At 39.9% G+C, this 15,490-nt stretch overlaps 1 protein-coding gene across 1 annotated transcript; it reads left to right on the plus strand.

Moving 5' to 3' along the window:
• Positions 1 to 2,297: 2,297 nt before the first annotated feature.
• Positions 2,298 to 8,184, plus strand: SOCS5 (suppressor of cytokine signaling 5). The gene is given in 3 exon segments (XM_010153899.1): positions 2,298 to 2,356; positions 4,732 to 5,116; positions 5,119 to 8,184. Coding segments are annotated over 2 exon segments (1,593 nt in total). The 5' UTR covers positions 2,298 to 2,356; positions 4,732 to 4,743; the 3' UTR covers positions 6,339 to 8,184.
• Positions 8,185 to 15,490: the final 7,306 nt, after the last annotated feature.

Here is a 15,490-nt window from a genome sequence, read left to right on the forward strand (position 1 = left end):
TGTAATTGTTGTCTTTGTTTAGGTTGTATTACACAAATGGTTTTCCTAGGTCTCTTTCCAGTTTCACCATTTGTACACTCGGAATATTTGAAGACTACATTCATGTAAATTTCATGGATTTGAATGTGTCTAAATTTACTGCAAATAGGAATATAGTGTAAAGATAGTACTGCTCATTGCCTCTGTAATCCCTGTAGAGTGCTTTCTACCTGTTATTTTTCTAAGATAACTTATGCCAGTTTAAAGTAGATAGAAGTAATTTTTAGTTGAAAAGAGATTGTTTTAGGAACATTAATGTAACTTCACTTTTTCTTAGGAAATCTACAAATCGATGAACTCGCTTTGTGGCTTTTTCTGGAATTCAATTTGTTTTCTGTTTAGGCTGAAATAACCACTGGCAGTGCTCCTTAGTAGAACTGGGACAGCTTCAGGGCCATTCAGAAGTAATTTGTATTTTGTCAACCTTTGTTCTGCCACAAGAAATCCATGAAGCCACATGCCTGTTGCCCATTGATTTAAACCAATTTAAAATTACTAGATTGACTATTAAATTCTTCACCAATGAGTCAAGTTTTATTCTAGCATGAAGTTGAGAGGTTTAACCAAGACAGTCACCTAGATACAAGAAACTCTTTTCCATTAGCCAAGGATGGTTCCCAAAGCAACTTCCTCCCGGAGGCACCAGCAGCTTGACCAACAGGCCGTCAGCTGGCTGGCAGGGATGAGGTGGTGGGTGGTATGCTGACTGTTCATGTTTCTGGGCTGAACTGAGGAATAATAGTGACATATAATGTTAAGTACCATTAAGCATGAAATTTCAAGATAAGCTTCCATGTCCTTTTTGTTTTTTTTAATGAGCTCAAATGGTTAGCATGCAGCCCCTTTGGCCCCTGTGCCCAGTAAATCAGCATTACTGGGTTTATTTGGAACACAGGTATGTCTTCAGAGGCCTGAATGACCTAATGATTTAAGTAAGGCTTTATTGAAAATTGTATAGTCCTTATTCTAGCAACTTCACCTTTTGTTTGCTCTGTTAAGGCCTTGCTCCGAACCAATTCTGGTAGGGTTTAGTTGTGTGTTTGAAGACTTTCTAGGAAGATAATGAGGAAAAAAGAAAAGGGTGTAAACATTAAAGTTGCAAAAAAGCTTCACTTTCGCTTTAATCTTCATTTTGTACTTGAGACTCTGTTGTTCTCTGGAAAGGTTACGTCGGTAGAATCTTTCAGTAGTAGTAGTACGGCCTAACTTTAAAAGTGTTTCAGCCATGTTAGTGCCTCCAGAGGTGGATGGAAACTAATAATGTTTAGTACTTTTCTGACATTAGTCTGGAGTTTCTCCCTAGGAGGATTAACTTTTAATATCCACCCTGTGATTGCTCAACCTCAAAATTGTCTTTTATTTCAGTAAATACACATAATGTTTGAATATTTTTTTCCTTCCTGTTCTGCATGTGAAGCTTTAACATAACTTCTCAGTGTGTTCTGTTAACTTTTACTGCTGTTCTGGGTTTGGTTCTGGTGTGGAGAAGCAAATTATTTTCCTCTGTCCTGTTACTGTTATATTTCTGACAGTAGTGCGAGCATACTAAATCCCTCAACTCCTCTTGTATTTCTGAAAAACAATGATGATTATTTTAGGGAAGTGCTGACCTACTCTTTTAATAAAGAACTTGTCTTATATTCCACTGTCCCATTTTTAGAATCCTGGTTCATATTCCTCTTGCTTCACAATCATATAACATCCTTGTGGCAAGTACAGCAGTTGCTTACCTGGAAAAGTAATATTAGAAAAGTGTGTATTTTTAGCTGCCTTTTGATGTGATGTAGCAGCTGGAAACGAGGAGAGGCAGTATGAGGTGATCTGACAGCACTACCAACCGCAACTTGGGAACCGCTGATTTGGAGTTGAGACCAAAATGTGGGGCCTGAGTATGTTCATTGTGCCTGGCACTTCAGTGATCCAGGTACTGTGGCTTCGCTCTTGGCTCTCCAAAGCTTCATTTGAAGGTCCTCTCCTGGACTCTGTGACAAATGTTGAATGAATGAATGAAAACGAAAGTTCTGTGAAGCTTTTCGTTTATGTTGATATGCATTTAAAGTATATAAAGAGCTGGCAGTTCTATGCACACATTTAAGATATAATCAGTAAAATATCCCTTTTATACCAGTGACTAATTGTAAATATCTTAAATTGAAATGTATTCTAACAACTAACAAAAATGCTGTTTTTCTCTTTTCAAAAAAAAAAATTTTTTTTTTTTCTCTTTAATCATGTCCACACTCGGAAAAGGAATCTGGCAAGTTCATGTTGAGGTATATTCTCAAGGCAAGATACAGTGACCCGTATGCTTTTCTGGGTAAGAAGGGTGTCTATATTCTCGTGAGTATGACAGAAAGTAGTTAACCTTTTAAACTTAACCTCTGAAAAGTACAGTCTGTCAAGACAGTATGGTGGGGGTTTCGTGGGTGAGGGGATTTGTTGTTTGATTTTTCTTTGTTCTTGAATCTTTCTGGGCAAGTGCAAAGATCTTTCCACCCGTCTAACGGTCTGAAGACATTCTAGACTAATAGTGCAGAGGAAGAACAATTTTAGAATAAAAGACACCAGTGAATATTATATGACTGGTTAGAAAAGGACTTCCAGGTCATTACTGCAAAGATGGGTACTGTTTCTAGCCTAATTTCCCAAAAGAATGGAGGTTATATACGCTCCCTTTTTCCTTCCAAAAAATTTAAACATCTCTGTGACTGGGAAGAGAAAGAAATCTACAACTTGATTAGAAGTCGACATTCTATATACTGTGGCAGCCAGCAAACACCTAATGCGCCTCCTGGGCAGTGTGGATGTTCTGAGACACCACAGACAGCTATAATTGTTGTGGTGGCATGATACATGGTTGTGTGGTTCCTACAAAGCGGTGCGTGATCTGACTGTTAGTTCTGCTGCTCTTAGAACTTCCCCCATCCTCAACTTGGCCCAGACAACTCCAGAAAAAGCAAATCTAGGAATATTTTTTTTTTTAATCAGGAAGACATTCCCTGCTCACTTGCTTACACGCTTTCACTTTTACATATATGCAGAACACTATAGCATCTTCTATGTATAACATTTCCCTGCAAGTGTCTTCCTCCTTACTAACTGATTGGGTGTTGTTCAGATTGTCACTAGCACTGTGTTCTAGGTAACTTGTACCAGTAATCTCCAGTGACCGCAAAGGCCTGATTTCCTTGCTTTGCCCCCATCTCCCTACTTCCACACGAAATTCTTGAGGTTTTACTTTATGCAATTGGGTGTAGATACCTAGCTTGCTGGGTTTGCTGAAAAATCTGGGGAGGGTGTGGGTAAGGTAGCTTTTGCTTTCTGTTCCGATAATAGTTAGGTGTTTCGCGTTCATTATCCTTTAATGATTCTCATGTAAGCTATACGTTTGACTCTTCCCCAGGCTCAGTGGATGCTTCAGTAAAGTCATGGGCTTACAGCTGTGCTGTATCTTAAGGGACTTCTAGACTAGATCCCTAGAGTATTGCTTACATGTTTATCATCCACATTATTTCATGAGACCCAGGGCATTCAATCACCGTGTCAGATTCCTTTCTAGCTGTGAACAGGGAAGAGACGCAGCAACAGGAGATTGTTGCTTCCAAATAATGTTTCCGAAGAACAGAGCAGTTTCCTTTAAGAGTTAAATTAGATAAGACAACACGTGTTAGTCCTTTAAGTTTAGCACTTCTCTCAGAACTTAATTAGATCTAATTTAGCTTGGCATTGCCTGACTTTTTTTTTAGTACAGAATTAGCCTGTTTCTCTCTGTCCTAGGGCACTCCTGTGTTTTTTGGCAGCCTTGTTCCAGTTATCAAACTCGGTTTCTGAAGAAGCAGTTGCAGAATACACACCGCTAATGTTTTTATCTTTTTACTGTATCTTTATGATTCACTGTCATCGTTTTTCTGCTGCAGAGCTGCTTTCTTTATAAGTGCTCTTACTAAAGATAGAAAAGCTCCTTGGGCTCTTTCATTCTTTTATGTCTTAAGTAATAAAGCCAGACAGTTGGGTTTTTTTAGATGTTTCATATGTATGGTTTCATTAATATATCAGAGACTTTATAATTCTAAAATTCTGCTTTTACCTTACTGCCTTTCCTTGTCTTTTGGTGATTGCCTCATCTAAGAATGCTGAATGCTTTTTTTGTGCTAATTTTAAAAATCTTGTCAGTTATAGCTTGGAATGTATCTGACCTGCGGCTGGAGCTTTTGCTTTTAGATGGTGTATCTGGACATTTGCAGTGCACTTGCTGGGTTTCAATAATTGATCTCATAGGTTGGAGTGACTTGAGTAGTTCTTTTTCAGGATTTGCAGGGAGTCATAGCTTACATATGACGTACAAATTTGTACTAAAACGAAGAATTTTAGACTGCGTATTTCCCGTCTATCAAATACAACTATGCAGACCTACGTAGATGCCTACAGAAAAATGGGAGGGCCTGCTTGTAAAGATGTTTGTATTTTCCCAAACACTTTCTTCATAGTGATTTCTCTAAATATCAATGTGGTGTGATGCATGTTACTGCCACATAACCATACAGACATTAGGGCATTTGTTTTCAAATGTAGTGTGTTAGTTAATGGTCGTCCTGTGCCTGTAACTTCACTGATAACTGAAGATGTATCCTCATTTTTATAAAATTGTATTTTTATTTTAATATTTCTTCTCCTCTCTTCTCTTGAATTTAGATAACGTAATCCATGGATAAAGTGGGAAGGATGTGGAACAATTTCAGATACAGGTGCCAGAATCTCTTCAGTCATGAGGGTGGAAGTCAGAATGAAAACATAGTTGTGAACTCCAGTAGTTGCTCATCTGCTAAAGAGAAAGCTATCCAGATAACTGATTTGGCTCAACAGCAACCCAGCAGCCCTTTGAGAGAAAACATTGCTTTGCAATTAGGCTTAAGTCCTTCAAAGAATTCGGCAAGGCGGAACCAAAACTGTGTCACAGAAATTCCCCAGATTGTTGAAATAAGCATCGAGAAAGAGAATGACTCGTGTGTCACTGCGGGAACTAGACTCGCTCGAAGGGACTCTTATTCTCGGCATGCTCCTTGGGGTGGGAAGAAGAAGCAACCCAGAGCTCCTTGGACAATGAAAAAAGATTTGGTAGAACACGAAGTGGTTTGCAGAGGAGGGAGAGGAGGTACGGGGTGAGCTCTGTCCATGATATGGATGCAGTGTCCAACAGGACAGTAGGTAGCCGTTCTCTGCGACAGCGCCTGCAAGATACTGTTGGGCTATGTTTTCCCATGAGAACTTACAGCAAACAGTCCAAACCTCTCTTTTCTAACAAAAGAAAGATCCATCTCTCTGAACTAATGCTTGAGAAATGCCCTTTTCCTGCAGGCTCGGATCTGGCTCAGAAGTGGCATCTGATCAAACAACACACCGCACCCGTGAGTCCTCATTCAACGTTTTTTGACACGTTTGATCCTTCCTTGGTTTCCACAGAAGATGAAGAAGACAGGCTCAGAGAGAGACGTAGACTTAGTATTGAAGAAGGGGTTGATCCCCCTCCCAATGCCCAAATACATACTTTTGAAGCTACAGCACAGGTTAATCCATTATATAAACTGGGACCAAAGTTAGCCCCCGGTATGACTGAGCTGACCGGGGACAAAAACATAACACCTGCAGGAAACTGTGACTCGGAAGAGGACACGACGACGCTTTGTCTGCAGTCGCGCAGGCAGAAGCAGCGACAGATGTCCGGAGAGAGCCACGGCCATATCAGCAGGCAGGGGGCTTGGAAAGTGCATACTCAAATAGATTACATCCATTGCCTCGTGCCAGACTTACTTCAGATCACAGGTAACCCGTGTTACTGGGGTGTGATGGACCGTTACGAAGCAGAAGCACTTCTGGAAGGTAAACCCGAAGGCACTTTTTTGCTCAGGGATTCTGCGCAGGAGGACTACCTCTTCTCTGTGAGCTTCCGTCGTTACAACCGGTCGCTGCATGCACGCATTGAGCAGTGGAATCACAACTTTAGTTTCGATGCCCATGATCCCTGTGTGTTTCACTCCTCCACTGTTACAGGGCTTCTGGAACACTACAAAGACCCTAGCTCTTGCATGTTCTTTGAACCCTTACTTACTGTATCCCTGAACAGGACTTTCCCCTTTAGCCTGCAGTATATCTGCCGGGCAGTCATCTGCAGGTGCACTACGTACGACGGAATTGATGACCTTCCTCTACCCTCAATGTTGCAAGACTTTCTAAAGGAGTATCACTATAAACAAAAAGTCAGGGTGCGATGGCTGGAGCGGGAACCTATAAAAACAAAGTAAATGGAAATCAGAATAAGCTTCTAGAATATGCTTTGGGTTTTTTTGTGTGTTACAGTTTAACTGCAGCGAGCGCACCAACAACGTCTAGCTTTTCTGCAATATCCTATTTAAGCTGAGTGTTAGTATCCTGTCAGATGCTGCCTGCTGTTAATCAGACTAAGTTGTGATGCCTCTTGGAAACAATAAGCAGACACAATTCTGCACGTTTTTCATTAAGGCCTAATGAAAATATTTTTGCTAATTTCTAAATATTTTGTTTCCCTTTTATAGCTGTAGTAATTGGATGAAGAAACTATGAGGCATTTTCCATGGGTCATTCATATAATGCTAATAAAGAAAGGCTTTATTAGAGGAGCATTTTTGCTAATATTTGGAGTATTTTTTTAAATTATCTTCTTGAAAACTTTCCACTGCTCCGAGTACTAACTTAGCTCACATGCATGTTGCCCAGTACTAGTGAATAAGAGTATTTTCTTTTAATGAAGAGCAGTTCATTAGAAGCAGTCCGTTAAGAGTGAACGGTGTTGTGATGCTAACAGACGAATCACACTTTTCTCGGTGTGTCAGGTTTCCTGATCATTAAGACTTGAATATGCCTGCTCAGTACTGTAATTCTATTTTAAACACTTGGAGATTTACGTGGCATTGTTAGGAAAAGTAATGCTGTCTTAGACAGTTCAATACCTTCCAGTGTGAATTACTGATGTGGTGGCAGGACACGGGATTAGGTTATTGCCATGAAACAAAAGGTTCCTTTTTTTGCTAAAACAGAATTTGGTGGCCTGACTGCTAGTAACTTGCAATGGAAGGCAATAATGAAGAGGAAAAAAGTTTAATTATTTAAAGTCATCTGACAGTTTTTTTGAGAAAGTGACAAGTGGTTGAATAAAAAACAGAATTCTATAAACAGAATACAAAATCTGACATATCCAAAATAAATGTCAGGTTTCAAAGGTACTGTTACACTTTATTTGTAAATATCTTTCCATTTGTGCTTTTAAAAATGTTTTAAAGTAATATGCACTGATTATAGTTTCAACAGATTGCTTGGGAACAAGAGTCTGTTTGCTTATTTAATTGGAGATGGGACTTGAAATGGTTCTGTCTTACACATTTTTGCACTAAAATTTAGTTGGAATGCCCTGACCCCTGTTTAATGTTTTGTACCCATTACGAGTGCTCCCTAGTTTCTTTACCAGCTGCTACAGTGTGTTATTACTTACTTCTCTATGGCAGTGACCTGTGCGAGGTAGGGAACATTTTGGCTGCAAGTACAATAAACGTTATTCTTGTATGCTACACTAACCCTTCTATTGATGTATTTTTCTGCTTGCTGTGCCTTGTTCTGGCTTTTTGTGCTAATAAAGTACAGTATGTTCAGTGTTATACTTGTATATCTGCTCTGTTTTTATATATTCACGTAACCTGTAGCAGTTAACTGAATTTTGAATAGGCTTTTCTTAGTACTTAGCATAGGCAACGCACAGATACTGTGCGGTTGAATAATGGTTTATCAGCACACCATATTCCTGTTTTTTGTTAAATGCTTGTCAGAAACCGAAGTGTACACCATTGAACGATGTTTCTGTAGTCACTGCAAAGTAACGGACTTGTCTGCAGGCGTAGAGCATTTCACAACTTTTGTAACGTGAAGGATGTGTTACGCAAAAAGTGTTCGAGAACATTGTTGATCCCCTGTAACAGTTGCTGAAGGTGTTTCAGCTTGTTATACAGCTAAGCTTAATGTTTTGATCCTCCCCACTGAGTAAGGAATGGTTTATTCCTGTAAATTGACAGTACAGCAGTGGCATTTGTTCACTTGTAGACCATTTTAATAAACAGATGTGCACGCAAACTGGCCAAATGCCCTGCTTTTACCAAAGAATACTGTCAATTTATGTTGGGGTATTTTTTTAGTGTAAAACTTCGAGTGGGGAGGTGCAATTTTTGTTCTATCCAATATTTAACCCGAGCTATGATAAACCAAAGTATTTGACAACTTCATCTGAACTTAAGTATTGTACACATTTCTGTTGGTAGAGCTTAAAACTTTTACATCAGCGGTGTTGTCATTTTTCTTGAACTCACGATGCACCTGGAGGGGAATGATATAAATAATTTTGTAATGACTGGAACAGCACTACAGAGAAGCTCATACTGCAAGGGGTTAATCTGAAGCACCCAGAAAGCACTTTAAAATGTGTTTATATGCTTGTGGAAAATTTGTGATCCCGTTATGCATTCTTTGTAGTAGCTTATCTTCTTTTGTGTGTTAAAAGACTTCAACTGTTAAAATGGAACTTTTGTTTAGAATATGTAAATACCAAGTTTATGTAAGTATATGTACAAATGTACTCACGGTCACTTAAGTTTTGAATTGTGTGTGTGTCCTTGGATATGCAACTCCTGGTTTAAAATCTGCTCTAAGCATAAAAAGAGGAAGAAAAGTCACCAGCATGAAACTGCACCCAAGTGTACCTTCACTGTGTCATTCTCACTGTTCCCTCAGTTGGATCTGAATTCCAGATGAGTTTACTTTACATCTTGCTTTCAATATTAGTATCGTACAGTCAACCTGCAACCAAGCTTTGTCCCAGTGTAGGGACCTGTTGTTTTTGTTTACACCCATTGCAGTCGCTTGTCATAAACTAGCTGGCAAGATTCTAGCTGTGGCATTACACGTGTGGTCAGGAATGCACATCCATTTAATATTTTTATCATGTGGTGGAATCTTTGGGAGGAAAAAAATTAAACCCCAAACCCTGATCTCGGAAAGTTTGCTCTTGCATTTGTGTAAATAGTCTTTAGGGAGAGGATTTATTGCTCCCTTAAAAAAAAAAAACAAAAACCTCTGACTTTTTTTTAAAGCTTTGCAACACTGAAATATACAGAATAACTTGCTATTTGTGGTTATGCTAAAAAGAATCACTTTTTAAATTATAGTAGACTTGAGTGTTGACTACTCATGTTGGAGTGTGTTTCTTAATATATTTTCAGTTCTAAAGGCACTAAAGCATTAGGATGTTGAGAACGGTAGTAGTTGGTTCCTTGTTTCTGTTTTAGGAATGTGCTTTAACCTTCTGATTTTGTTTAGAAAATCTTATATGTCTTCTTCAAAAGATCTGCACAAAGCATTGATTTTTATTTTTGTTTACAGTAGGATTCAGTGCAATCAGGTATGCTAGCATGATTCCAATCTAATTTGATGACATGACAGATGAGTGTTTGAGCCTCCGCCTTGTTCTTTCGAGGTGATTTCCATTTCTGCAGAAAGGGCTATAAAAAGGGCTTACTTAGTAGGATTAATTTGCAAAAAATCTTACAAAGATTTTTGACCATATTTGAAAAGAACGGGGTGGTGGTGCTGTGTGGGAGTGAAGAACTTCGAATGGTTAGCACAACTTGCTGGTGTTGTTACATGTAAGTACACACATCGTTATATTTTATACAGTCGGCAACGACTCCAGTTTACCAAGATAAGGAAATTTAAAATAATCATAATTTCCATATAACATGTTGCCTAACATTGTTTTATTTACACGATAACTGTTCAGTGTTGTTAATGCATTGACATCCAGTGCATGGAGGTGTTTTAACTGGATCACTGTTCATAGAACAGAACTACAATTGGAAAAAAAGGGTATTAAATCCAAATCTTTTTAGAAATCTAAGTTGATGTCCCTGTGGAATTGGAGAGAAGTAACTGCACTGTGTTTTGACTGTGTAAGAGGGTCTAGGGGTTCAGGTTTTTTAATCAGTTTTAAAGGCATAACTCTTCTGAAAATACTCTTAAGGGCACGTCGACATTTGTCTAGGTCATTTACTTGTCAGAGTGGATCTTAAGATGAATCTTAAGAAAAGAGGTTAGAAAGCCATGTTTTGCAATTATGTACTTTAGATTTTGTGTGTATTTGAAGACTTGTTGCTTACAAAATGATAATCTTTAAATCAGAAGCACAGTCTTTTGAAAGACCTGCGTGTGTATCCAGTGTTTGATTACATGAATTCACGCCTTTGCTAGACGTCGGCCCAACAGTCGCTCACATCCTTAAGTCCATATTTAAGGTTCTGCACTACTTAGAAACACTCAAAGATTCTGAATTCCTGTGATACAAAACTGGTTTGCTTTAGTGTCCATGTGCAAGCCAAGCTATTTGCAGAATGCTTTAAAGCTTGTTCCTGCTCCGGAGTTGCATGTAAGACTGCAGGTGTCAAGTCAGAAGTTGCTGAGTACCACAGACAAATCTGCAGGGAGCATGGTTCTTTTTTTCTTTTTTTCCAAAGCCACCTTGAAATACAGTATTTAATGGAAATGTATAAACCAAATCTTCTGTGATTCTTTCTAAAATAACAGTACTTAGCTCCGTTAAAAAAACCCTTCACATTTTAAATTATGAAAGCGCTTTTTGAGTCTCTTTTTTGTCAGGTTTTGTGAAATGCTCCTGTGGGTGTCAAACCTTAGTCTGCAAGAATCTACATAGCCCATGTAGATGTATGTTAATAAGATGCCTCCAAGCATGCGTGCGTTCACCTTTTTTAACGTTGCCTGAAGTACACCAACAGGGTGAGCATTAGTATTGGAATTCTAAAAATTCTCCCTCTTTCTGTCTGTGCGTGGCACGCATTGCAAATAAAAGGACTGTTTTATTTGTATCTTCAGCTGCCTTTTTAAATATTACAGCTAACTGGTTCATGCACGGTTTCTTGCTATTGCCACACTTACCTAAACAGCTGTCTCCTGACTCGTGACCAAAGGAGACTTGTTTTTTAAAATTCATAATTGCTTTTTAAAAAAATCCTACAATAGAAATCAGTTGGCTTTTAAAGTGTTAAGTCTTACAGAGCACGGCAGAACAGTTTTTGCAATATTGATGTACAAAGAATCATTTAACCTGACCCTGGATTCTGTCTAACAAATGCAGTTGACTTAAAATGTGTCAATTGTAAGCTTTTTTTCCCCATTTTTAGTAGAAAAATGCTACAGATCAGAGCTTGGAAAAGAAAAAGGCTTGATGTTTTCATGACGAGATCCATAAAGCAAATGTTTTGCAATGAGATAAGGATCTCTTGAAGATGCTTTTTAAGAAGTTCCCCCCCCCCCACTAGGTCTTAAATCAAGACTCTTAAAAAGAATAAAAACCCACCTCTTGAGGACTTTAGCCTTACAATCTTTCAGAGACGGGAAAGAAATCTGGTGCTTTTAATTAATTTTACTTAAACCCAGCACACTTGCATGTTGCCGTACTGATTTAAGAGTAGTTGTTTCAAGAAGCAAATTTTAAATCTGTTATTTCAATGAAGCATTGCCATTTCTTTTTTTAATATTTGATTTACAAAAATAGCTTATCAATAGGATGTTAACCTGATACCGTCTTTAAATCTATTTATATGCCACTGTGTATACACTTTTCAAGCTGAATAAATGTTCACTTTGTAAATTTGCATTAAAGCTACAGCTGTTAGCAGCTGGGTTTCTTAGGGCCAACACAGTTTTGGTGAGCAGAAGCTCCTGTTGCTTGACCCTTTTTTCTATCTTCACTAGAGAAAAAAAAAAGTATAACTCTGCGTGTGTGATATAGCTAATGTTGCAAATTTTCTTGGTTAAGCACACAGCTATGCTGACAAGCAGAAACATATCTGAACTCGCTTGTCTGGAGTAAAGCAACCTCTGATTCTCTCAGCAGGAGTTGTAACTTGGTGGCATGTTGGCAAAGGGGAAGCGGAATTAGGTTCTGTTCGTCGCTGAGCAGCTGTTAAACAGAACACGGTGCGTGCTTCCTGTGCGATAAGGTGTATTAACGTTTTAGAGCCCTGAGGATGTTAATAGCTCTTGGAAGATACAGATGTACTTGGCTGCTTTGTCACTTCTTGCTTTCATACTCATAGGTTTGCAAAAGCATGAAGAGAGGGATTTATGAAAACTGAGTCTGTGTAGTCACCAAGCACTACTTTGTGATGTCTTTACAGAGGTAGCAAATTCCTACATGCTTCTAGTTAAACTGTTTTGGGAGAATGAATAATGACACTGTGGGCACAAATTAATTCAGATTGCACTATGAACTTTCTTACCGGAAGCCTTCATTCTTACAAAAAGCTATGCGATCCCTGCACAGAAAAACTGTAACTCTGGTGATGCGCTCTTTGGTGGGTGTCCAAAAACGCGGCACCCAGACGGTCCCTGGACCTTTTCCCGACATTCCAATTGAAGAGGCCCTGGCAGGCCCGCCAGGCACTCGAGGAGTTGGCTGACAAGCGTGCCGTGCCGAGCATCGCCCGATGCCAGCACCTTGTGTAACTGTGCTGGTTTAGGTCTCCCTAGCTTGGATGGTTTTTAACCCGCTGCAGCTTATATGTTTCTCCCCCACCCCCACCTAATTTGTCTTTGTTAACTGGTTGCCAAACTGTCTTGCATCTTAATATAGTAAGAAAATAATGTGATTTACGGCTACCCAACCAGTGTATTAAGTAATAGATGGCTCTGTCTTAATAAATGGGGTATGAACTACCATATTGTTCTCTTTTTATATTTGTTTGGGAGAAAAATGTTGTGGTCTTACGAGTTTATTTTAAGTCTGTACTGTAAATATGTATTTTTACAAACATTTAGAAATTGTACATGTCAAAGGGATGAGTGATTATTAGGTCAAAATAATCAGTAACTCATGTTTATTCCAGTCCATTTCTGTTGCATCTAAAATACTTGAGTGAAGAGATCCAGAGGCTGATAATTACAGTCTTTAGAAGTTTTATCACACTCTGAAATTCCAGCAAGCTCTTGATTTAGTGAGTTTTCACTTAAATCTCAAGGGTTTTTCCTCCCCAGTTGCAGGCTGAGCGCACCTTTTTGTGACTGAAACGTGTGTGTTCCAGAGCACAGCCCCCATGAGCACAAACCAAGGAACAGACGTAGCTGTCATCCCCTAAACCGAGAGAGTTTCTCCTTTGCGCCTGGTGGGAGCTGCTCCTACAGCACCTTGGTGCAGACGATGTGGGAAACTGGGCAGAATGCCGCTGGTGAGGAGTTACAGCAACGGCCCTGTGACATGCTGAATGTGTGGCCTGGGCTTCTCTGTGGAACTATTTCAGGCTTCCCAATTTAATTGTGGGGTTTTTTTTAGAGCATTGCTCCTAAAAATACATTTAGTCTAGGTTCCTTTGGAGACTTTATCGCTCATCGCTAGTGAACTAATAGGAAACAAACCCCTGAAAACATAACTGTGGGATTTGTGTCTCCTTTATATAGAGATTGCCTTAATAGTTTTAGCTTCATTGAAACATGCAGAAGGTTAATTGTCTTAAACTCAGCTGAAATAAATCCATAGTTGATTAATAAGTGAAAGTTGTGGGAATTGACTTACCTATTACAGTGGTTGGTTGAAATATGAAGCACTAACTCTGTTATGGCAGAGGTCATTGTTTATAATGATCTATGAGTAAGTATTTTGAGTGTGTAGGTAAGGAAGATGCAGGCACAGTACTATTTCAGAAGGGTTTCAGAAGGCCAGGCGGTCTGTGGGATGACTCAGGGGTGGGTGAAATAATGCCGGCATGACCCGCTTGCGAGCGTGTTCTCGCCTTGCTCTCCCGTCAGGTGTCTGTCTGGCGCCACTGGGGAAGTCACGGTTGTAAGCATTCGGTTGGGCTGCTGTAGTCTCTTAAAACTTACCGGAACGAATAAAATGTGCTGTGTATAGGTCTTGAATCTTCAGAATAGTGTTAGTTGTAGCTCTTGTCTCTTATATTAGGGGGAATATCTAAATTCATCTCAGTTTTAAGAGTGGGACACAGACCTTGTAAAGTGACAAAGCTGCTTGGAATCAGACTTGCTAGATGTGGGCAAGTTGGACACGTTGTTGTTCGCTGTCTCGGGTTTCCCTTCAAGGGAAGAAGAATGGTGATAACTCGATCCGTTTGTGAAATACTTTGTGCCCTGGTGATGACCAGCATAATAGAAGACCTGGTCAGTGTTATTTGGGAATGTCCGACACCCGTCCTTCGCCAAGCCGTCAAGACCTGAGGCAGGTGTATGTCCACTCTCAGTATTTGTAACTCGGTGGTTTTGCTCTGGTGATAACTCATTGCTGTGGACACACAGGTATGAAGGGTACCGAGTGCCATACGCCCTTTATTTCCACGCCCAGCCGTTTGTCAAGCCATAGATTGGGTTTTTCCTCCTTAAAGTGGTGTTTTCTCCTTGCAAGCTCTGTTGAGGAGGCACAGTTTTAGCCTGTTTGCTGCTGTCGTTTTGTGTTTTGTATCCAGTCTGATAAGGCTGATCACCTGCAAGCGGTGTGCGAGGAGAATTTCCTGGCGTGAGCCGATGAATTGCCGAGATTGTTATCGTTCTGTACTACAGAAGCACCCCATTTTATTTATACAGCGTTTTGTCTTCAGTTTCATTTTGTGCCAAGAAGAGAAAAGCCAGGCTTTTCCTTCAAGGGGCTGCTTGTGTGACCATTCGTACCATGGGCGTGCAGGTGCCCGACACTTCGGCCAAACGCTTTTCTGCCCTAGCGGTGTTGGTAAGGGAGCGCTGCTCTCCTTCCCCGCTCCCCAGTCCGGTGTGTGAATCGTGTACTCTTGGCTGGAGGGTGCTTTCACCCTCTCAGGTGAGCGAGAGCTATCAAAACTTTTTCTTTTTACCTGAGAACTTGCTCCCTTGCCTTTGTGGGCATGGCTTTGCAGAGGGTCTGTGGCTTTAAGCTGTTCCAGATGTGTCAGAGCCACTGCTGACCATCAGATGGGTACTGCCGCTGTTTATGCTGTTCAGGAAAAAGCCCGGTGGGAAGCGTTCTGTGAGCAGGGGTTTGAAGCCAAGAGTTTGTAAGGTGCATCAACAGCTTTGGTTAGTTTTTTCTAGAAGATTCTATTTTTATCTTGATTCCATGCTTCAAGGATTCTTAATCCTTATCCTGGGTCACCTCAAGTAGATTTTTTTACATTGGAGGGGAAAGGAAAATGGAAAATAGTACGTAATTCCAGCACAAACTTTGAAAGAACTATTTCCAAGACTGGTATCTGTATCGCTTTAAGACCTCCTAAATTTCTCAGGTGTCTGGTATCTCTCACAGGAATTTGACTGGCACCAGCTCTGGAAATACAGTTGCCCAGAAAAGTAGAGTAGGGCCCTGAAACACTACTTGGCTGCGGCT

This window comes from Eurypyga helias, unplaced genomic scaffold (assembly GCF_000690775.1).
Source record: "Eurypyga helias isolate BGI_N326 unplaced genomic scaffold, ASM69077v1 scaffold7516, whole genome shotgun sequence".
NCBI classification, from domain to species: domain Eukaryota; kingdom Metazoa; phylum Chordata; class Aves; order Eurypygiformes; family Eurypygidae; genus Eurypyga; species Eurypyga helias.